Here is a 27,488-nt window from a genome sequence, read left to right on the forward strand (position 1 = left end):
TTCTCGTATTTAAAATGAATGGCCAAACAACAGACACTGGACTAAACCTAACACTTACACCTTTGAGTAGGAGTGAGGATTAAATGAAATAAGGCATCATTGCAGTGGCTCAGAAAGAGCCTAGCACATAGTGTGTGCTCTATACAAGAGGCTGTTAGCATTCCAATGAGTAAATGAGCTTCATATATATACTTTAGTTACCATCTTCAGGGATGTGAAAATATATGTAGAATTATATATATACATATGTATGTATATATAATTATTTTAATAATATGACGAGTTATGGATTGCTTTTATCTCCAAATAATGAGCTGATATACACAATAAAACAGGCACCTTCTGATAAAAAAAAAGTTTACATGTATATGTGTATACGTCTAACATAGTCATATATCTCAGTGGTTCAAGTAAGAAAACTAACCGCCAGCCAGGATTCGCTCTTTAATACATCTGTTCTGAAACCAAACTTCCAAGTGCATGACAGAGACAACATAATAAACATCCTCAGGGTTTCAAGCCATTAGGGTACAATTGCAGGCAATTTTCACTGAGGGCAGGATCATAGGAGTCTCCCCGGGGAGAGAACACTGAGTCCAAGAAGGAAGGATGAAAAGTCACATGAGTCACTTTTCGAAAAGATGGAAGCATTGCAGATTTGATTTCTATGTAGATTTTAAAGCTAACCTGCGCAGTTCCCATGCTTTGTCCTACTTCCGATTTGTGAGCAAAGCATTTGGATGGTGGTCCCGTGTCTGGCACATTTTGCCCTCTTCTCAGTGGGAAAACCTTTTTTTTTTTTTTTTTTTCTTTTACCTTATGCCTTGGCCTTTTGACTTACTTTAAGGTCCCTGAGAACATCCACTTTATTATTGGAGGATATTTTAGGCTCTGCAGGTAATTTTCTTTAGAGCATGATTTAGCAGCTGAGCCGACTTGTATAGAGAGAAATAGGATCCAGAGCAAATGGTAGCACGGGATCTCTGTAAATTCTTGACCCTTTGAGGCACACACTCTCTTTCTCTTGGTCTCCCTCTGTCTTTTTGTGGCATGCTCTTTGACATAGTCCCTTTTCTCCGAGCAGCTGAGCAGCTCTTTAGCAAACATCTATTTAATTTTAATTTAAGATGAGGTCTGAGACTTGTCCCCAAAGCCTTGCAGAGAGGGCGAAACCTGTCAACCTTTCTGATACCGATTGAAAGAAAAGACTCTTTCTTGTAATTTTAGTTGCAATAGCTAGTTTTCCAATTCTACACACGTGGATTTAATCAGTTAAGTCTAACGAGATTATTTTTTTCCCCCTTCCTTTAAATATCAGCTCAACCAGGGCAATTTTTCCCCCAGAGAATATTGGGCAATGTCTGGAGCCTTTTTGGTTGTCACATTGAAGGGCAGAGCTACTCGCATCTAGTGGGTAGAGGCCAGGGACACATCTAAACGGCCCATAATGCACAGGCCAGCCACCACCACAAAGAAATGATCCGTCTAAAATGTCCACGCTGAGGCTTCACAGCCCTGCTCTAGAACAGAGGCCTCTAAACCCGGCTGCACGTCAGAATCACTTGTGGGCTTTAAAAATTCCAAAGCTCAGATGCTCTCTAGACCAAACAGAACAAGGTCATTGGCTAGGACTGGCTAGGCAATTGTGGCCCAGTGCAAAATGGAAACACAGGGACCCTTATTGAAAAAATCATTAAGAATTTTAGGGTGGTGACAGCAAAGCATTAAACCAAGGGCAAGGCCTTCTGAGTGCGGGGCCCTGTGTGTCTCCACAGCTCCAATACACAGGAAGCTGACACTGTTCTGGGGATGACCTGGGCATTGGTAGTTTTAAAAGCTCTCCAAGTGGGCCAAAGAGTTTAACAGACACTCCATCAAACAAAATATACAGATGGCCATGACAGGGAAATGAAAATGAAAACAGCAAAGAAATACGACTACACACCCATGAGAATGGCCAAAATCCAGAACACTGACAACACCAAAGGCTGGCGAGGATGTGGGGTAGCAGGAACATGAGAATGCCTAGTTGCTTTGGAAGACAGTTTGGCAGTTTCTTAAAAAAGCTAAACACTGTTTGTGTTTTTTAAGTTTATTTTGAGAGAGAGAGCATGCGTGTGCATGCACACACAAGTGTGAGCAGGGGAGGGGCAGAGAGAGAGAGAGAGAGAGAGTGAGGGAGAGAGAAAGAGAATTCCAAGCAGGCTCCACACTGTCAGCTCAGAGCTTGATACGGGGCCCGAACCCATGAACCATGGGACCTGAGCCAAAATCAAGAGTTGGGACGCTTAACCGACTGAGCTACCCTAACTAAACACTCTTATCATGTATCCAGCAATTATGCTCCGTAATATCTATCTAAAGATGTTGAAAACTTAAGTCCACATAAAAACCTGCACATGGATGTTTATAGCAGCTTTCCCCATAATTGCCAAAACTTGGAAGCAATCAACATGTCTTTTGTAGGTGAATGGATAAATAAACTGTGACACATCAATGGAATATTATTTAGTCAATTAAATATTATTTATAATATTCCAGTGGAATACTATCCAGCACCATAAAGAAATGAGCAATTGACCTATGAAAAGACATGGAAGAATCTCAAATTTATATATTATTAAGTGAAAGAAGCCAATCTGAAAAGACTAAATACTGTGTGATTCCAACCATATGACATTCTGGAAAAAAGGTAGAATTATAGACACAGTAAAAAGATCAGTTACTGTTAGGGGCTGGGGGAGGGAGGGATGACTAGCTGGAGCACAGAGGATTTTTAGGGCAATGAAACTACTCTGTATCATGCTATAATGGTGGACACATGTCATTATAAGTTTGTCCTAATCCATATATTATACAACATCAGTATTGTAACGTAATATAAGCTATGGACTTTGGATAATTATGATGTGTCCGTGTAGACTCATCAGTTGTAACAAGCATGCCATTCTGGTGGGGGATGTTGATAATGGGGAAGCCTATGCATGTGTGAGGGCAGGGAGTATATGGGAAGTTTCTGTACCTTCTGCTTAATTTTGTTGAGAAAAAAAATTGCTCAAAAAAATGAAGTCAGTTAAAAAACCCAACCTCCCCAGGTGATTTCAATGTGCAACCAGTGTTGAGCTCGCTGTTCTCTAGCATTTATTGCCTATATCCTTCCCAAAGTAATCAGTGTATATACAGGTACTGGCTCACGTAGGACTCATCACCATATCTGGACACAGAGCTTCACAGTTAGGAGATGGTGAGTGAATGTGGCCAAAGAAAACACTATAGTGTCATTTGTTATCACCTATTGTAGATTTATACGTGTATAGGTCATTTTGCCTTTCCAACAGGCTTTGGCATTCATGATTTTGTTCGCTGTTCACCTCAGTCCTGTGGTGGCAGAGCAGGTGTTGGGACGCTACTGTAAGATAAGGAAACAGGCTTAGAGAGGGGTTAAGTGACTGGTCCAAGTGACACCCGTGTGATGGCGGGGCAAAGCCTCCAACTCTGTCTCCTGGGTTTCTGGTCAGAGCTGTTTCCCACATGTTACAGAAACTCCTTCACTCTTATGCTAGGTTTGCAAAGTGTGGCAAACTGCCAATTGGTGGCCTGTGGCAGGAAAGTTAGTGGCACAGGGATGAGCGTTAAAACAAAACATATAGGGGCCTGGGTGGCTCAGTCGGTTAAGCGTCCAACTGGCTTAGGTCATGATGTCACAGTTCATGGGTTCAAGCCCCGCATCAGCTCCCTGCTGTCAGCACAGAGCCTGCTTGGGCTCCTCTATCCTCCTCTCTCTCTGCCTCTCCCCCCTCATGCTCGCTCGCTCTCTCTCTCAAAAATAAATAAACATTAAAAATATTTTTAAAACATTTATTTAAATATGTATTAGAGGGGGGCCTGGGTGGCGCAGTCGGTTAAGCGTCCGACTTCAGCCAGGTCACGATCTCGCGGCCCGTGAGTTCGAGCCCCGCGTCAGGCTCTGGGCTGATGGCTCAGAGCCTGGAGCCTGTTTCCGATTCTGTGTCTCCCTCTCTCTCTGCCCCTCCCCCGTTCATGCTCTGTCTCTCTCTGTCCCAAAAAAAATAAATAAATGTTGAAAAAAAAAATTAAAAAAAAATGTATTAGAAACAAAATCATACGTCAAGTCTGTGGCTTGTATTACCGCTGCAGAAAAGGTTACATTTAAAATTTTAAAGTGAGTTGATTTAAAGAAAAATATTAATCAAGTAATAGAGTGTGGAGCAAGTGTGGATAGATGACAAAGCTGTGAATTACCTACTCAAATGACTGAAATGTGAGTAACACTGTTTTAACTCTTGTAGTTGATCATAAGAATATAGTGACATAGCAGAAAAAAGCTTTGTAATAATAAACAAAGCAGTAAAATTACTATTGTGGTGTTTGTGCCCCCATTCCTTGAAACTTGTCCTCCGTGTACCCCTTCATTTTTCTCCAAACTAAGTCTTGGCATATTATCGGGCTAGGATGGGTACAAAGTGCCCGACCACGGACATCAAGTGACCATGCGTGGTTGAAAAAGAAGAAAAATATGTAAAACGAAATCTGTAAGTCCCTTATTTGTGGCTTAGTTTTCCTATTTAGTATACATATCAAATTCTAAGGGGACTTTCTAGATTATCTGGGACCAAGTGATTAGGAATTTTGTAACAATAACAAATCCCGTCTCTGTCCAGGGTATATTCAAAGTACGGCCTTTCACATTCATACGGCGGAACTCTTTGCATCCATTAAATATAATGAAGGACATACATTCACTGGCTGTATGTACAGATATTTGTGTTAAATGAGAAAAGCAGATTTCAGAAGAGTAGAATAGAACATATTTATATAAGAAAGAAAAAGAGAAGGGAGCATTTCTGGAAGGATTGACCCCTGGGTGATGGGACTGGGTTCATTTCTTTTACTTTTAGCTTATCTGTCACTTCTCGTTTTTCTATGATAGGCCTAGATTTCAAACTCAAGGAATGATAAGCAAACTTTTAAACACGCCTGTATGCAAAATGTACTTAATTCTGCTGTGGTCAAACTCTGCTTTTCTGATGACATCAGACTCATGACTTTGTAGGCGTAACGACATATGGATTTCATGAATAAGGCATCGTGGCTGGAACCAACAGTAGTGGGAAAGACTAGCAAAGCTCTGGATATAAAAGGATCTTATAAAGCGTGGAGTCCTGTGCACACGAAAGGGATTTTGAGCTCAACTGGGAGAGTGAAGGACGGGAAGGTACTGAGCAGCAGGGCCCTCATTCGGTGCTGGTGATTGGGAGAGGTTGGGGACGTTTTCACCATCATATTGGATTACATCCTAGCTAATTTCATAGCCACTCCAGAGAAGTGTCGCTTTTCACAGAACCTGCCTCGCCTTCCCTGGGTTTTAGGATGAAGATCTCTGTGAAAATATCACAGAAGCATCTTTGATTTGTGGTTTGGGGTGGGTATATTTGCTTTCTCACCCGCTCTCCTGTTTATTTTTGCAGAATCACATCTTACTTAATTCTCTGGTTATGTTTTCCAACAGCACATTCTACTTTCTCGTTGTCAGAGGTTGTCGATCCTTTGAGTTGGAAATCTTCTTGAGAAGAGTTTCCTGAGGAGGGGGCCCCCTTTTTTCCCCAGTGATTTTTTTTTTTAATCTTTAAGCAATAGGTAGAAAACATGCATTCATTTGCATAAATGAAGGATTGGGAAGATACCCATCCGTGGCTGACAGTATTGATTTCTGAGAAGGAAGCCGGAAGCTGGGTGGGGATAAAGGGGACCCTCCCTTTATCTTGTTATATTTCAAGTATTGTTTTTCAAAAAATTATTTGCATATTACTTGTATGACCTGTCCTCTATATGCATAAAAATGTATAAAATAAAATATGACACAAGTAATGTAGACTTAGATATTTACATTTAGATTCTGAAAGTCTCTCGGTGTACATATGTGTGGGGGGTGGGAGATGTGCAGGAATAAGTAAAGGAAAAAGTTAGCTCAGGTTTTCATTGCCTTAATAATGACCCTAAAAAACAGTCAAAATATTGACACTCTGGCTGTGTGGTTGAGAATCAAAACACACTCACCTGTGAAAGCCTGTCATTCTCTGAGGTGTCCTTACCCCACCACAAATATCCAACGTCACTGCGGGTCAGGACCCCGTGCAATATTTCTTGAGACTTTCCTTTCTGACAGCCATTGAAGACATTCGGACTTGCTCTTCCAGTTAAAATCATGTTCAAAACTGCCTAGTTGGCACATTTTACAAATATTTATATTTTAGGTAGCAATGACAAAAGGCCTTAATTTCTTTTTTTTTTTTTTTTTTTTAATAACCACTGCAAGGTCACCAGTTTTACTTAAAAGAATGGAAATCACCTAATACATAATTCAGGAAAAACATGTCGTAAACATTTGGTAGGATTAAAACAGAAGTTTGTTCTGGGCTGATGGCTCAGAGCCTGGAGCCTGCTTCAGATTCTGTGTCTCCGTCTCTCTCTGGCCCTCCCCCGTTCATGCTCTGTCTCTCTCTGTCTCAAAAATAAATAAACATTAAAAAAAAAAAAATTTTAAAACAGAAGTTTGTTGACTTTGTTTCTGGAGCCATACACAATAACTCCCCACGGGCCCCACTTAGATCTGACTGCCCTTCCTCCCTTTACATTTCTTATAAACTCTGGTTTCCATACTTGTGATTTAAGAAGCAATAAGCGAAGATGTTTTTATAGTACTTTTCTTTCCATGATTAGGGATTCCTGGTAGGTCCTGTCAAGATATTTCCTAACAGGTCTGTAAAACGTCAGGAGTGTGGGGCTCTCAGAGGTAAAATAGAAATTGGAACATAGACTCTGAGAGCAAACTCACATTAGCATCTTCTTAGTCTTTCAAAGATAATCCAATCACTCTTCACTTGGGGAGCGAATATGCTTAATTGAAGAAAAAAAAAGCCTAATTCAGATTCTATAATAGAAAGACAAAGCCTCTCAACCTACCTGCCTGCACAGGAAGCCCCCAGCATGTGGTTGTAACAGATGAGTGCTGGAAGCATCTAGGTCCTTCTGAAGCCTGTAGGATGCAAGATGCCATCAGCCTTCAGTCAGAGACAGTGACCGCACCAGGAACCCACGGCCTCTCCTTCTTCCACCTCCCAACATTAGGTTTGCCTAGTCACTGTCCCGCCCATGTGCCTTGTACCTTTGCGTCTCTCACCGGAAGAGCTTCTAATACCCAGGCTGCAGAGGTGATGGGAAAAGCTATGGGTGAAGTTGGGGGATGCTGACAGGTGGTGAGGCAGAAGGGTGAAGTGACAGATCTCACACATTAGGATCCCTGTGTGGGTGCTGGGCTCAGTGGAGAAACTGTTTGCTCTGAGTGGCAAGGGACCCTTGGCTTAGGGTAGTGACACAGAGAGTCCTGGCTCAAGACAGAGTTGAACAGACTGTTCAAGTGGAAAATACTAGTTTGGGGGTTAAACCCATTTGTCGACTGCAGAAGGTCTGCCTCTACTATTTCACCAGGGACCGGGGCTTGGGGTCCCACCCCAGGCGATCGAAAGTCCAGGCAGGATGTGGCTCCTGCTCTCGCTTAGGGAGAGGTGCTGAGTTCTGGTATATGAGTTGTAAAGTGTTCTTGAAGGAACCTGTTCACAGGACTGAAGTCATGCCTTTCTTTTATTTAAAAAAAATTTTTTTTTTTAATTTTAAGTTTGTTTGTTTATTTTGAGAGAAAAAGAGAAAGAGAGTCTGCAGGAGGGGCAGAGAGAGAGGGAGAAAGAGAGAATCCCAAGCAGAATTCCCGCTGTCAGCGCAGGGCCTGATGCAGGGCTCAGGCTCATGAACCGTCGTCAGATTATGACCTGAGCTGAAATCAGGAGTCAGACGCGAGCCACCCCGGCACCTCTGGAGCCATGCCCTTCCTGAGTAAGAACTAAAAGCTTGGGTCCAGCATGGTGAGTGCCTTGGTGGCATCAGATGTAATTCAGGGCAGTGTTGCCTTAAGTGTGGCGTGATTTTAGGTGGTGTAGATGTGAGCATTTAAAAAACCATATGGTGGGGGCATCTGGGTGGCTTGGTCGGTTAAGCATTGACTTGGGCCTAGGTATGATCTCGCAACTCGTGAGTTTGAGCCCCGCGTGGGGATTGGTGCCGACAGCTCAGAGCCTGGAGCCTGCTTCCAGATTCTGTGTCTCCCTCTCTCTCTGCCCCTCCCCTGCTCATGCTTTGTCTCTCTCTGTCTCTCAAAAATAAATAAATGTTATAAAAAATTAAAAAAAAAAAACCGTGTGGTGGATGTGCTTAATACATTCTTCTTTAACACAACAAATACATGATTTAAAAGATATTAATGTTTAGGAAGAAGTTAATATTTAAATTTGTGTTGATTTAAAGAAAACTGTTAAGCAGCTAATAATACAGACCACAAAAATGTGATGATGCTATGCAAAAGACAAGTGTTAGGAGATTTTTGCTTCAGGGCTTGTAACTCTTCCTTTCTAGAGACTCTGTATCTCTCTGTGATTCTCTGAAAGGTTATTTTCCTTTCAGAGCCCAAAAGAAAGTCTACTTCTTCTAAGAAGCCTTCCTTGATTAGTCTATCCACTGGTGACCCTTCCTCCTCTGGAATCTTCCAGACTCCTCGTCTTTACACCTCATTTGGTACATTAAGTACCCCCTGTGACATACCCAGTATCTCTACGTATAACTCCTATCTTTCCCAGATTGGACCCTGAAGGAGGTCAGGCCATCTCTTCTTTTACTTGTATTTCCCATTGTGCCAAGAAAGGGGCTTTGCATATCATAGCGACAAAATAAATACCTGTGGGTATATTTTATTGTGCATATAAATAATAAAATACTTTTTTTTTTTTTAAATTTTTTTTTCAACGTTTATTTATTTTTGGGACAGAGAGAGACAGAGCATGAATGGGGGAGGGGCAGAGAGAGAGGGAGGCACAGAATCGGAAACAGGCTCCAGGCTCTGAACTGTCAGCACAGAGCCCGACGCGGGGCTCGAACTCACGGACCGCGAGATCGTGACCTGGCTGAAGTCGGACGCTTAACCGACTGCGCCACCCAGGCGCCCCAATAATAAAATACTTTAATTATGAAAGTTATACAAATAAATTTTGGTATTATCCGTCAATATTTATAACCACAAGTAGAAGGAAGCCACCACTGTACGAGAAAAACAGATTCAAACCTTTCTGGCGACATCCACTCACCCATTAATATGGCCAAACTGACTACAGAAAAGGATGAATCAACAGAAGAGCAGCCACTGGGAAAAACTACTCAGGTTTCCAACAGGGCATGAAAATATTTTCCGATGTAAGAGTACTCTGCGTATGTGATCGCAGAGCTATAGGAAATACCTGGGCAAATGTTTGTTGAATTTACCTTTCAAATGTTCTGGAGAAGATCAGGCTGTAAAGAAACAAGATGACACCATGGCCTCCTTCCTCTTTGAACTGTTTGGGGGGGACAAAACAAAAGCATGTTTGCCTAAAAGCAATGCAGCTATGTATATCTCCAGGCATGAATTCGAGGATTTATAGCCCAAGATTTTTTTTTTTTTTTTTTTTTTTCCGGCTGATAGTACAGCTTCCCTAGGCCATCTTCACTCTCGAATGCATTTGTCTTGCTTGTTCAAGGTCTGCCCTTGGTGCTGTCATTCTCTTGCTTTTCGACCTATTTTTCTTTCCTCCACTTCTATCACATGATTTTCTTCAAATCATGGCTACGATGTAGTGTATCTTTCCTCTCCATTTTTCCAGCATCCATCCCAGCCCAGACCCTTGGTGTGCTCTTGGCTGGCCCCCTTCCCAGCCTCTCCTTGGTTGGGACATCTCTCCCTCCTCATTGATTTCTAGAAATACCTTTGGACTTACACAGATCTAGGTTCAAAACCAGTTCTACCATTACTCCTAGTTACTAACTTGTTTGAGTTTCAATCACCGCATCTGCAATTGCGGATAAATTGCAGCTTTGTTGCAAAAGTTAAATGAAAATAACGCACAGTACCTACCTTAGTTCTTGGAACATGCTAGAACCACAACAAAATTATTATCTGTCCCTCTTTAAGGCACTTCTCCCCTCTCTCTTTTCTTGGGAAGGCTATTTTTCTGCTCAAGAGTTTCCAAAGGTGCCCTGTGATTTCCAGGATCAAATCCAAATTGCCCAACTAACATTCAGGTAGCAGGTCTTAGCTTTGTATGAATATTCTGCCTGCTGAAAAGAAGCTCCTTGGCTGGCTTTCAAGGTTCCCAGGGTTAAAGCATCTCCTTTAAAGTCCTTGTATTGGGAAGGCTTCTGCTAAAATGCAGGTGCTTTCCCTTTTATGGATTAACCTGTCCCCATCACTCTCTGTGACCTGGCAGGGGCAGGACCCTCAGGCAGGAACAAATTCCAGTGCCACAGGCATCAGACAGGAACCCAAATGGGTGTGCTACAGAGTGTCAGAGAAATGAGGAGAGGTGGGTCCAGAGGGACGTTGGGGACCCTGGTGTATTCGTTTCCTGTTGCTGCCATAACAAATTACCACAAACTTGGTGGCATAAGACAACATGAATTCTCTGTCTTCCACTTTTGGAGGTTTGAGGTCCCAACACGGATGCCACTTCATGAGTCTGATTCAAACTGCTGGCAGGCTTATGTTTCTTCTGCAGGCTTTGTGGGGAAGACTTTTCACTTCCTCTTCCAGCTTTTAGAACCCATCCTTATTCTTGGCTCATGACCCCAAATTGTGACCCTACATGTGATCCCTCTTCTCTCTCTGCTTCCCTCGTCACACCACTTTCTCTCTCCCGTCATCCACTTTTCCTGACAAGACTCTTGTTATTAATTGCCCCCCCACCCAGGAAAATTCAAGACAATCTCCCTATTTCAAGGTCTTTGACTTAATCACATCTTCAAAGTCCTTTCACCAGGTAGGAAGCATCATTCAGCCTATCACAACTTGTCCAATAGAAATCACTGCCCCCACGTCAGCTAACTGAGAACGTGCCAGCATATAGGCCCAGCGCGGCCAGGTTTTCTGATTCTTTTGGGAAAAAGCTAAAAATCCAGGTTTTTATGTGGAATCTTCTGGTTGTTTTTGAAGAGTGGCTGGGTCAAATGTTTAAAAATGCAACACTGGGTGGACTAATGCTGCAGATCACACAAATGATAGGTGTATCAGGGCTGCTGTAACAAGTTACCAGAAACTTGAATTGCTTGAAACAATAGAAATGTATTCTGTCACAGTTCTGGAGGCCAGATGTCTGAAATCAAGGTGTGGGAGCATGGCCGTGCTTTCCCTGAAGGCAGAAGGGAAGGAGTCTTTCTTGCATCTTCTAGCTTCTAGTGGCTGCTGGCAATCCTTGGAGTGCTTTGACTTGTAGGACACATCCCATCATGGAAGCTCTGCCTCCATGATCACATGGTGTTTTCCCCACATGACTGTGTCTGCGTCTAAGTGTCCTTCTTCTTGTAAAGGTACCAGTCACTGGATTGGGCCGGCCCTAATCCAGCGTGACGTTTCCTTGACTTGATTACCTTTGCAAAGACCTCTTTTCCAAATAACATCATATGCACAGGCATGGGGACATATCTTTTGGGGGGATGAAATTCAACCCATAAACTTAGGTCTACTGTCCACATGTAGCCCTCAGACTTCTGTCTTGGGATTTCTGTCTTAAGATGGGACACAGGAATGGGACCTCAAAATGGGTGCATTTTGAGAGTGAGTGGGGTTTGGTAAAGGTTCGGTGAAGCACATCATAATGTGCGGGCCCTGGTCAGGGGTGCCCTTGAGAGGAGCATCAAGTGCCCTTGATGGAACCTGCCATCAAGTGCCCCTGTCACTGAGGAAACGGTGCCAGCGCTTCCTCAGAGTGGCTATGGCAATAGTCACCATGGGTCTGTTTGACCCGGGCAGCTCTCACGTCAGGCTCACCCACACCGTACAGTCGATCTCTGCATAAGGCCTTTGTTACTTATTCCAGCTTGACTCTTAGCCTTTGATAGAACAAGCCTGTGTAGAGTTTCAGCTCTGATCCTCTGATTCTCAACTCCAGCGACACTAAGGAATCCCTTGCAGATGTGGGGACCTTCCTTTTGAATCAGACTGCCCCAGGTCTGAGTTGAGGAGATGGAAGACAGAAAGGAAAGGGTTTGCCTCTTTGTGCTGGAAGGCTCATTACTTACATGGCCTCTCTATCTGTGTGACTTCATTCAATATCTGCCCACAACAGAGTCCCTAAGCAGGCTTCTAACTTAATATTTCATGCTAGGTCTTTAAAATCCATTATACAGGTTTATTGTAAATTTATATTATATATAATTTATATTAATTATACATTTATATTAAAAATATAAATATATATTATAAAGTAACCATAAATTTAGTACTGTAAATAATAGAAATTTTGAAACGAATGTAACACTGCATGTTAACTATACTGGAATTAAAACTTCATAAAAGTTAAAAAAAAAAAGCACAGAAAAGAATGCAAATTTATTATGTTACAGTTCTGGAGATCACAAGTCCAAAATGGCTCCTACTGAGCCCAAATGGAGCAGTCAGCAGGCCTGCTAGAGGCTCTGTTTCCTTGCCTGTTATAGCTTCTAGTGGCCGTGTCCCCCGTTTCCATCTTCAAAGCCAGCAGCGGCAGGCAACACTGTCCTCACATCGTACACTCTGACTTCCTCTTCTGTCTTCCTCTTAAGGACCCTTGTGACTACATTGGGCCCATCTGAGTAACCTGGAATACTCGCCCTATTTTAAAGCATTTTGTAATGCACCCAGAGTTGTTGAATCACTCTGTTGTGCACCTGAAATTAATATAACATTGTAGGTCACCTATACTTAAATCTCACAAATTTTGAAAATTAAAAAAAAAAAAAAAGTCAACTGAGTTAGCAACCTTAATTCCCCTTTGCTATAAAGCATAAAACTCACAGGTTCCACAAGGTAGGGTATGGACATCCTTGTGGGGCAGTTGGGGGTGGGGGGCTTTCCTCTGCCTACCACACAGACATATGAGATGGTGGGGGAGGTAGTCCTGGGGTGACTAGTTTAACCAAGAATGTATGGCCAATGTGCGGCTGAGAACTCATGCCCAAGTTTTCTACCTCTATAGCCTTTGGAAGGAATGGAGCAGTGAGGTTCATGGACCCCATTTCCTCCTTCTATATAATCCACCGTTGTATGGCTTCATGGTTACCCTGCTAACTGTCTTCTTCTTTTACCCTGTAGGGTTCTAATTCTTTAGAAATCAGCTTTCATTCCTTTCTCTGCAAAGGCATCTTAAAAAAGCACCTGAGATATTCCACCGACACTGTCCCCACATGGGAGGTTGGGAAGAATTATTGCCAGGACGACATTGTGTGGAAGGCGCTGATAGAAGAGGTAAAACAGGGCCACCTTTTTCAGACTAGAAGTCATTTCCTTGGAGCCAATGTGAGTGGTCATTTTGGCAATTTAGACTAGGGCCTCAGTTGTCTAGCATTTTTGTGTTTTATCCATTAGATGAGGCAAGACTGCTTTGACGTATTCTCTTCCCACAAAAGAAATCTTGGCATATGCCCTCTATAGTATTATTCTCTGGGTTTGATTAGCCAAGGACAAAGACGCAATTGTGAATGGCCTGTGTGTGATCTGGCCTCTTTTTAGGCTGTGGGGAGGGAGAGGCGGGCTTTTCTTTCTCTCATTCGGCCCTTTCTTAGCTCTCAAAATGACCTGGTTTTCTTAATAAGCATCATTAGAAGTACACTTTGTAAAAGAAAGAAGATTTCCTGTAAGATCGGTTCAACATAAAGGGATTATCTCAACACTTAAACACTTACACATTGTAAATGATCATAGATGAATTTCTCAGTGGCTTCTTTCTCTAAAAGTTCAAACAGCTGGAGCTATAAATCAAGAATAGAAGATAAAAATGAAAAGGAAGATGAAAGTTACATCTATAAGATGTCAACTTACTGTTATTTCCTCAAGGGAGCTTTTTGTTTCATTGCAAAATCACTTTGCTGAAACCTGACAGATTATCTTACACAAGGCCATGTGAAACATACATGGTGAAAGTGGATGGCTACCGGCCTCCCTTTTACAGTCCTTAGTTTTAAACCAATGTGATATCTTGAGCAGTAAAGCCATAAACATATTTTTTCTTAATAGGTAAAATTCAGCAATGTTGAAGACAGTGGATATGGAAATGCATTTTGTGATGATTTCGGGTCTGGGGTATTCTTGATCCTGGTGAATTCTGGAAGGAAAAATTCACAGCAGGCACTTCCAACCCTTGGTTCTTACCTCTTTGGAAGATGCCTTTGGCCACATCTGACCCTTCTGGGAGCATCGATGGGGCTCCGCCTTCATTTCCATGTTGAGTCTAGAATACTCTCAGGTTTCATTGGCCCTTTATCTGGCAGGACGGGCAGGGGTGCACTCACCCGCTCGGTGAAATCATCGCCCGAGTAGTCAGGATTGGAGGTGACATAAGTGTGCTCAGTGACAAGACAGACGGTGGCCTTCTCAGCTGCTCCTGCCGCCCACAGGATGCCAGCCAGTGCCGCTGCCAGGGCCTGCTCTTGCTCCTGTTTGCTGACTGCACACAAACTGCAATATGGGAGGTTGGGTATGAGAACACTGGCATGGACAGTCACCTAGCTGAATGTGAGGTGCCTCCACTTTTAAGTCCCCTGCTGCATACCAGATGGGTCTCTTTGCTTCCTTCATCAACCCACCCCGTGAGACGGTCGCAGAGGGCCTTGTCTACACTCTGTCACTGGCAGTGGCATCCTCACAGCAGCGTACTATTTCTCTTGGTGATCTTAGCCAGTCCCACCCTGTGAGTTACCCCCTCCCCCCCGGAGTCCCCACCGCTGTCCTCTCGCCGAACTCCAGCAGAGACTGATCCAAACGTTTTAACCCAGGAACACAAACCCTTTGCAAGTGCAGCCCCGTCCAGTGTTATCTCCCAGGTTTCCATTCTGCAAACCTGCTGCCCCGCACGGACCAGTCCCCTGAACGTATTTTCTGTATCACCCCTCCATGCCTTTTCTCATGCCCTTGTCTGCCTTTAATGTGCTCGCCGTGTCTGTGCTCCCCCATCATGTCTGTCCCACGCGGCACTGGAGGCCCGCTTCATGTTGCCCATCCTGACTTGTATAGCAGGCACACTCACTGTCCCCAGCATTGCTCTAAGCACTTCATACCCGTCCCCTCATCTAATCCTCACAACAACCCTGTGAAGTAGATACTACTATTACTGCCGATTCAGAGGTGAAGAAAGAAAGAGGGGTTGAGGAATTGGTCCCCAGTCGTTCACCTTGAAAGTGGTAGAGTGGTGATTTTACACCAGGCAGGCTGGTTCCTGACTCCCTGCCCTCAAGCATTATACTCTCTGGAGCGATCCTGGGCTGTCAGGATTTCCCAGGGAATGGGAGCCAATCTTTATGCGGTAGACCTTTGCTCTGCTTGTTTTCTAAATATTTAACACTGACAACTGTTGTCCCGATGGAGAAACACGTGATGGGGTTTATTAATGGACTCAGCGATGATTTCTATAATCCCGCTACCTCCGTGGCAACACAGAAATGAGAAACAAGGAGTGATCCATAGTCTAAAAGCCTAATTTGAGGAGGTGGATGGGAATAAAACAAAATGTTCTGAGAGTGAAGAAGAAGGAGACAGAACTTGGGACCGAGAAGGTTCTGGAAGGTTTCATGGAGCAGGTCAAAGCCAGTGCCCGGCTGAGGTGGGAAGTATAAAGGCCCCTACTTTGTTCTTTGAAAATGGGGCCACTGAGGCTTCAGAGCTCTCATGGGATCAGACTGAGGCTGGGCGTCACTGGAGACCACATTCTTCCTCAGCTTCTCCTTCCCTCTCCTTGTCCTTCACTCTTCCAGGTTTCTCCTGAGGCCCGAAGGGGAGCAAATCTTGCCAGCCCAAGATGCCACTCTGGCATGTGGACTATTTTAAACTGGTTATTTTTAAAAAATTACAGACTCAAGAGAAGGTCTGAAAACTCAATAGAAGTTGCCCTTTTGTAAAAGACGTTATAGGAGAAATCTCCGTTTGTAAGGGGATGTCCTCATGGGAAGAGGGGGATGGCTCTAAATCTCTAGAAACTCCTATCAGTGGAGAAGGCACAGACTTAATGTGCAAAACAACCCTATGCTTGTTCACTGCGCTTTCCCCTGTAACCTCCCATAACTGACTCCCCACCCCCAATATCTTCTTTTGTCTTTAGCTAAAGATGGTATTTAACGTGATGCCTTTGGCTATTTGGGGGAATTACAGAGATTTCCTAGGTCTCTCCCATGTATACAAGAGGTATACATGTTTTTTTTTTTTAAATTTTTTTAATGTTTATTTTTGAGAGAGAGAAAGAGAGAGAGAGAGAGAGAGAGAGAGAGAGAGAGAGAGAGCATGAGTGGGGCAGGAGCAGAGTGAGAGGGAGACACAGAACCCAAAGGAGGGTCCAGGCTCTGAGCTGTCAGCACAGAGCCCAACGCAGGGCTCTAAGCCATGAACTATGAGATCATGACCCGAGCCGAAGTCGGACACTTAACCAACTGAGCCACCTTGGCGCCCCGAGGTATACATGTTATTAAGCTCGTGTTTGTTTTTCTCCTATTAATCTGTCTTCTGTAAAGTTAATTATTAGACTAGCCAAAGAAGCTAGAGGGGTAAAAAAAAATGTTTTTTTTTTTTCTCTCCAACAAGGCCTTCCCTTCATAAATCACTTGCATAAAGAATTCTCATCTCTGGCTCTGCTTTTCAGGAAACTGGCAATTCATGACCTTAGAATAAATTATACATTTAGTTCCTGTTTTTTTTTTTTTTTTTTTTAAATTTTTTTTCAACGTTTTTTATTTATTTTTGGGACAGAGAGAGACAGAGCATGAACGGGGGAGGGTCAGAGAGAGAGGGAGACACAGAATCAGAAACAGGCTCCAGGCTCCAAGCCATCAGCCCAGAGCCTGACGCGGGGCTCGAACTCACGGACCGCGAGATCGTGACCTGGCTGAAGTCGGACGCTTAACCGACTGCGCCACCCAGGCGCCCCTAGTTCCTGTTTTGAGTGATAACTTACCCTGCTGAGGACAGATATATACCTTTACTTATTTATATTTTTTCTAATATCAAGCATAGAGCTTTGCCCATGATAGGGACTTGACTTCTAAGTAAAGTAATCTGAACCGATTTTCTTGAATAGGCAACTACCAAACACAGTACTTTGTTAGCCTAGTTAAATAGGAGAATTATTGGGGCTTTATCGGGGCTTTTAAAAATCACCCCTTTTGTTCCTCCTTGAAATTGTCAGTTTGGGGCTTCCCATCAAATATTTTCAAGTAAGCCCACCTGAGACCAGGGGCATCATTTTAGCTGACAGGAAGGTCTGCAGTGGAGCACTAAAACTGTCAACGTTATTCCTGCAACCAAACATTGAGAGTGACTCCAGGAAAGTCCTCCCCAATCACAAAATCCCGTCCGTCTGGGAGAACCAGAGCCGTTTTCGTCTCGTGAGGCAAGTCTACTTCCTGAGGTCACCCAGGGGATTTTCCATAATGACCGTTTGGCACATAACAGTTCTTGTGACATGAGGAATGTGTCTGAGAAGTGCTTCTAGGCCTCTTACCTGTGAAAGTTACAGTCCTTTCCCTTCCTGGTAAACAACAAGTCTTTGATGATGAATCCTTGAACTGCCATCTGAATGCTTCGGGCACCTCCCTGAAAAGGGGAAGATAAATGGTGAGGTGTGTGAGGCTGGGGGCAGGCTGTACAACCGTAATGGAACCTCTTGGGGCCAATATGACAAAGAAGAACTCTGGGAAATTGATGTGACCTATTCTCTGCTGACCTGTCCCTCCTGGTATATACAGCATCCCCTTAGCTTAGTGAAGGGGCACTGTACTCCATACGTGGGTTGTGGTCAGATGCCATGGCTGGGCCGGAATCTTCATTGACCAGCTTCAGTAGACCAGCACCTGGGGACATCTGTCCTCTTCCACCCTACCTTCGCTATGCTCCTGCTTCATAGCAAACTTTTGGATTTGTAGGATGTACAGAACTTGTTGGCTGGTCTTTGAAATCTCTGTGTGACTAGTAATTGATGACCTGAATTACTGAGATTTTAAACAAGCCAGAAAGAAGCTCCTGGATCTCCTCCTGCCTTCTAAATCCTCAGGGATACTTAGAACTTGGAGAGAAGAGCCAGGAAACCTCGAATTTGGGAGGGCAGGGTGTGTGACAGCAGGGAAGGAGTGTGAGACTTTGCTATAACCCTGACAGTAAATTGTAATTTTAAATAGTCTCGTATCATTTAGGGCTAAATGTTAAATTATATGAAATATGCTTTGACAAATGACTGTAATGAAAACATACATTCATATGGATAAAGATGGAAGGAAACATGGCTAGGGAATATGGGATTAGGATTTTTTAAAAAAAATTTTTACTTACTATTACCTTTCCCACTTCCAAAGTGAAAGCCAGGTCAGAAAAAGGATCATGGAACCTGAAATAGGCCTTTTTCCAGTCATAGCTGAAGACATGGACAGTATTTCCAAAGAGGCTCTGCCGTAACTTCTGAGAAGAGGGGAAAGAAATGATTCAAACAAAGATGATTCTTCTTAGACACATTCTTCATCTAACAGCCTTAAGTAAGGTGGTGGGATTGTGGAGGTGGGCCTGTCCCCTCCCTACAGCCTGGTTTACATTTTACCCTACTCCTCTATTTGTAATTGTAAAGTCTTGTGTGAAAGGTTCACACCGGGTTCCCTTAGACTATTGTATCCCGAAGGCTCAGTGTGTTAACCTTGTGCCCTGTTGTCCCCATCTGATTTTTTCCCTTGTGTCTGTCTCCCCTTCCATCGCCAGCCATCTCTCCTTTATGCTTTGCAGTCTGGCCTGGGCCACTGCTCTGCCCCTCTGCCTCCTGTCACTGATGATCCATGTCATGGGCATCCGGGATACCCATCTGCAGCCATGACTCTGCAGTGCTCGCCTCCCCCAGCTTTGAGTCCTTCTCTCTTGCTCGAGGAAAGAGAAACACACAGGACTCTGTTTCTAGCTTGAGTACAATATTGATTTAAATGATACTAAACAGGGGCGCCTGGGTGGCTCAGTCAGTTAGCTGTCCGACTTCTGCCCATGTCATGATCTCACAGTTCATGGGTTCAAGCCCTGCATCGGGCTCTGTGCTGATGGCTCAGAGCCTGCAGCCTGCTTCGGATTGTGTGTCTCCCTCTCTCTCTGCCCCTCCCCTGCTCACGCTCTGTCTCTCTCTCTCCTTAAAAAATAAACGTTAAAAGGATTTTTTTTAAATGATACTAAACAATCATTCTCTGTCCTCTTGCCCCCCAATTTTTAAGGTTTTGCTGGATATCCTATAGCACGTTGAGATTGGAGAGGGTCTTCTAAGGCTTCCCAGAAGAAACAAGCCTTTATAAATCAAATACGTGAAGAAAGGGGAATCCATCCACAATCAGGGGCATAGTAATTGCTTAGCATGCGCTTGGTCCTACCTATGTGGGGTACAGATATGTAAAAAGTCTAATACCCCGCAACTGTGTACGAGATAGAATGTGTGAAGTTCCAAAGTAAAAAGTACCTTGAGAGAACAGAGGGAGGAGAATTTCTGACTAAAGAGCTCAGGAATGCTTCATGGAAGAGCTACACTTGAACTAGCCTGGCCAATGGCATCTAGCATTTATTGAGTGTTTTCTATGTACCACACACTGGTCTAAGTGCTTTACATTCATTATGTTAATTTAAGTATTTGAGGTAGGTACTCTTATTATCCTCCTTCCACAGGGAAGTACCCAGTGGTAGAAACTGCTGGAATTTGCATCCAAATTCCAACACTACTTCTCTGCTTCCCCAGCTTTAAGTATGCGGCATCCTTGGGGTGTCTGGGTGGCTCAGATGGTTAAGTGTCTGAATTCTGCTCAGGTCATGATCTTACAGGCTCAAATCATGATTTCACAGTTTGTGAGTTCAAGCCCCGCGTCAGGCTCTGCTGTCAGCACAGAGCCCACTTCAGATCCTCTTTCTCCCCCCTCCCCCTCCCCTGCTCCCACACACTCTCTCTCTCTTTCTCTCTCTCTCAAAAATACATAAACATTTAAAAACAAGTATGTGTCATCCTGTAATTGCTGTCCTTTTTGTGGGCCAATCATTATTTAATTAATATTTTTCATTAGCTTGAGCTACTCTTTTATAAATTAAAAAATGCTTATTTAATAGGGACACTTCTTGTCACATCTTTAAGTGGGAATCAAAATCACTTATTTAGGGGCGCCTGGGTGGCGCAGTCGGTTAAGCGTCCGACTTCAGCCAGGTCACGATCTCGCGGTCCGTGAGTTCGAGCCCCGCGTCAGGCTCTGGGCTGATGGCTCAGAGCCTGGAGCCTGTTTCCGATTCTGTGTCTCCCTCTCTCTCTGCCCCTCCCCCATTCATGCTCTGTCTCTCTCTGTCCCAAAAATAAATAAACGTTGAAAAAAAATTAAAAAAAAATCACTTATTTAAAAAAAATAAATCACCATATTTAAAAAAAATAATGGAAATAAAACAATGTTATTGACTTATGCTAGAAACTATCGCCTATGAAAGCTTTGCCTGAGCTCACATTCTATTTAATTAAGAAAGGAAGTAGGAAGTGTTAAAGAGGTGTGAACGTGTGCACCACTTACAGAGTCTTTCTTCAGGGCCTACCAGCATGAAGAAGGGCTCAGTGAAGAAGGTGACTCAGTCTATTTAATGTCACTTAATAACGTATCCCTAAAAGCAGCCATGCTCTAGCAGAGGCACACATCCCACACTCTGGGACAGACCACATAATGACCTATTTCCTATAATGGAGGGGAGGCTGGACAGAGAAGACCTGCAAACACACAGACACACACACACACACACACGCATGCACGCGCACACACAGAGAGCACCCAGAGTGTCCAAGGACAGGGGGTGGTTCAAAGGAACGAGGAGACTCTGTGGCAAAAAGGAAGGATCAGCCCAATTTATCCAGAGCCTAATGGTTTCTAATAAGGACAGATGCAGGAGAGTGAGCATCTGGAAAGTTCTCCCCTTGTCAGACCAGGGTCTGGTTCCGTGGCTGGAGTTTATTTCCTGGCCACCTCTGCTCCCCCCTTGAAAGAAAAGATTGTCTCTACAAAGAAAGAGAGGCAGGTGCATTTCAGTGTGAGCCCAGAAGTGCACTTGAAGACAAATGGTTTGTCCGGTGGCTCAGGGCAACAGCAAGAGAAGGAGAGGGAGTAGAAGGGCATAGAGTCGGCTCCCGGAAGACACAGACTCGATGTGTATCATGGCCAACGAGCCACCAACCCAGGCCATCCCCAGCAGAGGACTGAAAATGACATCAAGGCAGCACAGCACAGAAGAAGGACTGAGCACTCCCCACTCCTGTGTTGAGAAGCCCAGTTCTGCTCCTCACTGACCGCATGAACTTGGACTGATTGCCCATCCTCTGTAAGACTTTATTTGCTTATCCTGAAATGGGGTCAACCCTTGCTTGGCCCACATCACGGCTATTATTGAATGGGAAGACATATGGAAAAGGGCTTTGGGGACCGTTAAGTGCTGATTAAATGCAAGGTGTTCTCCCTTTATGAACACACAACCTGTCTGCCCTGGAATGCTGTAGGAACAGAGCCCCACCACAGATGAAAAAAGACCAGAGCCTGGCAGGAGGAGGGGAGGGGAAGCCGTGTATAAATGTGAGAGATTAAAACTGTTGAGACTAAGAAGGCTTAGAATTCAAATTCAATGAAAACAACTCTGCCAGCCAAACCAAGCTCCTGTTTTGGTTGCTGGATGTCACTTCCAACTTAGGGAGTGTCACCATCCAGATGCACCTGTGTCCGACTTAGAACAGAGAGGCGGCAGGCCTCTCAGGCCAGACCCACTGGCCAGTGTGACAATAAAGGTGACTCATCTTACCTATGTAACATTTACTTTCATATCAAATATAATTTCTAACGAGATTAGCCTGGCTTATATTCAGTAATATGCATATGTCATTGTGCTGCCTGGTAACTAGACACAAATGGTAAATGGTCCTAATAAATGACTGAAATGATCATTATTATTTAACACAAGCACGGTTTATAGTTTTTCTCTTTTCACTTTGTTAGTTTTCCAGGATTTGTAATGAATAACTCTTTCCTGATTGCTATGATGATGATAATGATGATCATTATCTCGCATGCCCACACATACACACACACACACTCATGCACTCACACACACACATGCACTTGCACATGCTCACACACATGTACGCACACATACACATACATCCCCGAAGACAGAGGTCCTGGATCATTCTTCCTGATGTGTTTAATTTCCTTGCCTTGACTGCCTTTTTTCTGGTCCCTGGGCTTAGATTTTCCCTGTGACAACCTTGCCCATCCTGTCCTCTCCCACCTCTGCACCTGTCCGCACCCCCAACCTGAGATAGAATAATTTTCTGAAGCTTCTTCTCTACATCATTTCTTTCCTTAGAAATTACTGGCTCATCATGGAATCAGACTTTTGAGTTAGCAAAACCTAAGAAACGTTTCTCTCCTAGCCTGTCAAATAGAGTGGTTAGATTCTTGGCTTGATCATGTTCACCATGGGGGCGCCTGGGTGGCGCAGTCGGTTAAGCGTCCGACTTCAGCCAGGTCACGATCTCGCAGTCCGAGAGTTCGAGCCCCGGGTCAGGCTCTGGGCTGATGGCTCAGAGCCTGGAGCCTGTTTCCGATTCTGTGTCTCCCTCTCTCTCTGCCCCTCCCCCATTCATGCTCTGTCTCTCTCTGTCGCAAAAATAAATAAACGTTGAAAAAAAAAAATTAAAAAAAAAAAAAAAAAAGAAAGAAAGATCATGTTCACCATGGATTCCTCAGCGTCTGGTACAGTGCTGGGTGCACAACAGGCTGGCCAGAAGTAGTTGCTGATTTTTAAAACAATCTAATTCAGCCCTTTCATTTTACAATGAAAAGCTTTGGGACACAGAGCGGTTACGTGTATGTAAATGGCAGCTCCAGCACCCAAATGCAAGCCTTTCGACTTGTATGGTAAGAGTCCCAGCAGGAAACAGATGGCACGCTCAAGTCAGGATAATTAACTTGAGGAAAGTTTAAAACAGGGACTATTTACAAAGATATGGACTGCATGTGGGGAAACCACAGTGGCCAGCGCAGGGTCCCACAGCTAGCAACAGTATCTCCCGTAGACCTGGAGGGGCTAGGAGGGAGGAGGGGGGACCTGAAGCAGAAAGGACAGAGTCCTGGGGAAAGAGCTTCCAGAAGAGGAGAGGGATTCCGCCAGCTGTGCACAGCCTGTCTTCTTTCCCTTTCCTCCCTCCAGGCCCCCTCCAAGGCTCCCATTGTTCAAACTCAGTAGGAAGCCGGAGGAGGAGGGAGCCCTAGTGATGGGGTCCCTACAGGTCAGTCTTGGCAGAAAGCAGGTTGGGGAAGGGTGGAGTGCCTCTGAAGGAGCATCTGGATGATACCCATTGCTCTGCACTGAGATGTGGCTCTAGGGGATTGTCCAGAGCAGTGAATTAATTAAGCAAACATCTCCTGAGGTCTGACTGTTGGCCAGGCCTTCGGCCGGGGCACCAGGCTGTGCTTCCGGCTTCCAAAAAGCCACCCCACTACCTATCATCCTCCATTGGAGCTTCATTCCTCTGGGGCTCCGCCAGAATATTTTGATCTCCTGGCATTGCATTGTTTAATACCATCCTGCTGGCTGGTATTGCAAAGACACCAGGGGTTTGTTTATTGACTGTGGATAAAAGAGGCTCCGGGATTGTGTTCTAGGCTGGGTTCTGGAGAAGGGCCTCGTTGGGCAGGAGGGTGGGAAACTGCCCTGGAGGGAAGGCAGGCAGTTTGGGGTAAGGGCAGGGAGGTGCTGGGGGAAGAGCAGAGGGGAGGAGGATGCTTACCTTCTCCACAACCTTACCTGGGCCGGGAGCCTTGGCCGGGCATTCGCTCACGGTAAGATGTTAGGTTGGGGGAAGGCAGAAGGCTGCAGTGTCGGAAATGGGGCAACAAAGGGTGAGAAATAAAAGAGCTGGGGAGGGAGAAGGTTCATAGGGTGCTCCACCCACCCCCTCCTTTCTCAGCAGAATCCCAGCAAGGAGTGAGTGTGCTCAAGTCAGGAAATCCCATGCATCCCTACCCTCAACAGGGAGGGAAAGGAGAATGGCAGAATGACAACAAAAGGCATTCTCAAGTGAGTATTAGGATTCAGTAGCTCTGATAATTTGCCAGGCAGCTGCACGGCTGAAACGTCCTCGATTAGAATTGGTCAGGCTTCCAAATCGCCCCCCTGGAATCCACGTGTTCAGAATCCCAAGGCTCAGCATCTCGAAATCCCAGGGTGTGTTTAATTAATGCTACTGCTATTTAAAGGACACACTATCATCTGGCCCACATAATGGGAATAAATTCAAATTTTTTTTTTTTTTTTAAGAAGAAAATCGATTATCTCCACTTCTGGGACTTCCTTAACACTCCATCGACTCGGGTTCAGGCTACAGTGGTCTGATTCTTTTGTCCCCCAGGCTCTTCCAGAGGGAGAGAATTACCTTGGAAAAGTTATGGGGGAGGTCTGCAATCACACCACGTTTGTGTTGGTAGAGAAGTCTCAGACCGAGACTCTCTTGCTTCCACAGTATAAAGAGAAACCAGAAGATTTTGGAAACATCTGCGAATGCTTTTTTTTTTTTTCCTGTTTTTAAAATTTCTATGTGAGTTTTTAAAAATAGATTGCACATTCACATGGTTCAAAATCCAGAGAGTACAAAAAGGTATGCTGAGGGAAAACTCCCTCCCACCGTGTCTCCTGCCCTACTCTTTCCTGGCACTGTTACATTATCTGAAGTCTTCTAGAATTTCTGTAAGCCTATATGGGCAAATGCCAATATGCCATCATAGTTTTGTCTTGTATTCATAGACAAGGTGGCCTACTGTCCCACTGTGTATAAATTCTAAAATGACCGTAGAAATTCATTACAGAGCCAGTAATACATTTCTATTACAGATTGTTTGTTAAAAACATTATCTCATCCATTAAAATACAGGTAGTCACTCTAACGTCTGGTGCTATAGTCCACTCTAGGCAGAATCACCACTGAGGAGGGAGACTCTAACAGGATTACGTATTCATTACCTGTCTTCATTCCCTGAAATGTGAGCCATTCACTAGATACATGAGACACAAGTTAAGGCCCTATCCAGGGGCTGTGAGGTCAATGACCCGGTGCAGCATCTCATGAGAGGCCTGCTGACCTATCTTTCTGTGACATCTGGCATTTGAGCAAAAGAGGGAAGGTGGATTGAGGCAGAGAGATTTGTGATGAGAAAGAACAGTGGGCCCCTAAGTACATTTATACTGCAAATATGACAGGAAAGAGAGTCGCCCTATGAAGCCTGTGAGGAAATGCATGATAAAAAAGAACGTGGGACCCTGTATTGGATGATGTCCCATCTGAGGACCTTAAGGGAAGGCTATATTCAGCGTTGGAAACACTACAGCCAGAGCCAACTTAAAAAGCAGACGGAGGGGCGCCTGGGTGGCTCGGTCGGTTGAGCATCCGACTTTGGCTCAGGTCATGATCTCGCGGTCTGTGAGTTTGAGCCCCGCATCGGGTTCTGTGCTGACAGCTCAGAGTCTGGAGGCTGCTTTGGATTCTGTGTCTCCCTCTCTGTTTCTGCCCCTCCCCCGCTCATGTTCTGTCTCTCTGTCAAAAATAAATAAACATTAAAAAAAAAAAAAAAGCAGACGGAGACCGTGTGGTTTCCCCAGAAGGGGTTCTAGTCCCCACTTATCCCTCTCAGGGACCCTGTGTGCAGTGCACAGACTGTGGAACTGGATGTACAGGACGGGCCTAACTGTAGGACAAGTGTTGTTGGTCCTCACCCATGTGACCAAGCTAGTCTTCGGTGGTTTCTGCAAGGTTGCCCCGGTGTAGGGTGGCATGTCCTCAGGAAGGAAGTGCTTCTTCCAATTCTTGTTCTTAGGGTCCCCAGGAAAAGTCTCTGCCTGAGGCTCCAGAATGTAGTGTGGAGTTTGAAGGGACAGGGTAAATGTGGGAAAACGGTCCTGAAAAGCCGTGAGTTTCACTATGATTGAAAGAGTTATCTTGGGTGCAATCTAACTGAAGGAATCTCTCACCCTAGCTGGTACTTTTCCCCTGGCTTGATACGTGCCTTACCTTCCCCAGTGCCCAATCACGCCTCTTTGACCTTGACAGCTGGGCCTTTGGACATTTGCCAAGGCATTGCCTCCAGCCTTGTCCTGTTTGATCCAATGAGATGCTGCTAGTTTGCCTCCTAGCTGGGTCTGTGCCTCGGCTGGTGGGGGTCTTTGCTCCGACTCATCAGGTTTGGAACTAAGCAAATGGTCCCTGGGATCGGTAGCTTCCAGATCCTTAGGTTCTTTTCAAACCTGGATGTTATTCGGCAGCCCCAGAAAACATTTCTTTCCTGAGATCAGCTCCTTGCCCAGGCCCAGGCCCAGCACAGGGCTTCACCTCCCTCCCTCCTGCCCATGCACAGACAGGGTCCTGCCTTACACAGCTGCATGGCTTTATGCATGGTTGTTTATACCACTCATCACCTGCCCTACCCCACACTATAGAGTGACTTATTTGAAATTAACTCCCTCACTACCTCAAATTTAATTGTCACACAAAGGAAGTGAATAGAGAGACTCTCAGAGTTGGGGAGGAAAAGACTGTAACATCACCAGTGTCCTTGAAAAACACCATAAATAAGTCATTTTAATTATATTCTCCCTTTACCAATAACAACCGTGTATAGTCTTATCTTCAATAATACTGTCACATGACAGGAGATAAGATTCCCCAGCCTTGTTGTTGGGGGAAGATTACGTTTCCTTTCATGTTTAATTGACAAGCTATACTTACCGTGGCCATTGCCAGGGAGATAGGAGAGCCGGCTGATTTTGAAGAGATGATAGAGGGTTTGGGGATAGAACAAAGGCTACTGGATGGCAAATGTCCTTGTCCCCTGGGCTGAGGTATCCCTGTTGCATTTTCAGTTTCATCAGCTGATACATGGTTGCCGTCATGATTCTGTATAAAATGCCACCACCAAAAAACAAAGCAAACAGAGCTGGTGACGACCTGTTTTCCCTCTCTTCTCTCTTTTTCTCTGAAAAATCAGTGTTCAGAAAATATTGTGTTCCCTTTGAAAGACATCTGAAAATGTGATAAATAGCAGTAAAAGAGGAAGGAAAATCCCAGTGTCTGTGTCAAAGGGGTTTCTCACAAGTTTTATGTGGCTGGGAGAGGTTAAATGTAACTATGGAAACATAATTAATGCTATCAAGACCTTGACTTGAAATTATGTTTAGAGAAAAATGTAAATGTCACTGTCTCTTATTTTGAGAAGACAACATTTTATAAACATTGAATCTTTCCAGTCTATACGCGATGTTTCTCATTGTGTTTTTAACTGGCCGATAAAGGAAGTCAGGC

General features: G+C 44.4%; 2 protein-coding genes across 19 annotated transcripts in view; one reads left to right on the forward strand and one right to left on the reverse strand.

The window, feature by feature from the left end:
* The window catches only part of MED12L (mediator complex subunit 12L), a 699,797-nt gene that overhangs the window by 142,832 nt on the left and 529,477 nt on the right, over nt 1-27,488 (forward strand). The window lies entirely within an intron of this gene.
* MINDY4B (MINDY family member 4B) overlaps nt 1-27,488 on the reverse strand; it is a 37,277-nt gene that overhangs the window by 7,937 nt on the left and 1,852 nt on the right. The window contains exons 3-10 of the mRNA XM_047875186.1: nt 26,916-27,083; nt 18,446-18,565; nt 17,616-17,707; nt 14,422-14,587; nt 13,816-13,881; nt 9,388-9,458; nt 6,985-7,057; nt 6,079-6,240 (exon numbers count right to left, since the gene is read on the reverse strand). Coding sequence (XP_047731142.1) covers nt 6,079-6,240; nt 6,985-7,057; nt 9,388-9,458; nt 13,816-13,881; nt 14,422-14,587; nt 17,616-17,707; nt 18,446-18,565; nt 26,916-27,083 — 918 coding nt within the window. The remainder of the gene's footprint in view (nt 1-6,078; nt 6,241-6,984; nt 7,058-9,387; nt 9,459-13,815; nt 13,882-14,421; nt 14,588-17,615; nt 17,708-18,445; nt 18,566-26,915; nt 27,084-27,488) is intronic.

This window comes from Prionailurus viverrinus, chromosome C2 (assembly GCF_022837055.1).
Source record: "Prionailurus viverrinus isolate Anna chromosome C2, UM_Priviv_1.0, whole genome shotgun sequence".
Taxonomy (NCBI): Eukaryota; Metazoa; Chordata; class Mammalia; order Carnivora; family Felidae; genus Prionailurus; species Prionailurus viverrinus.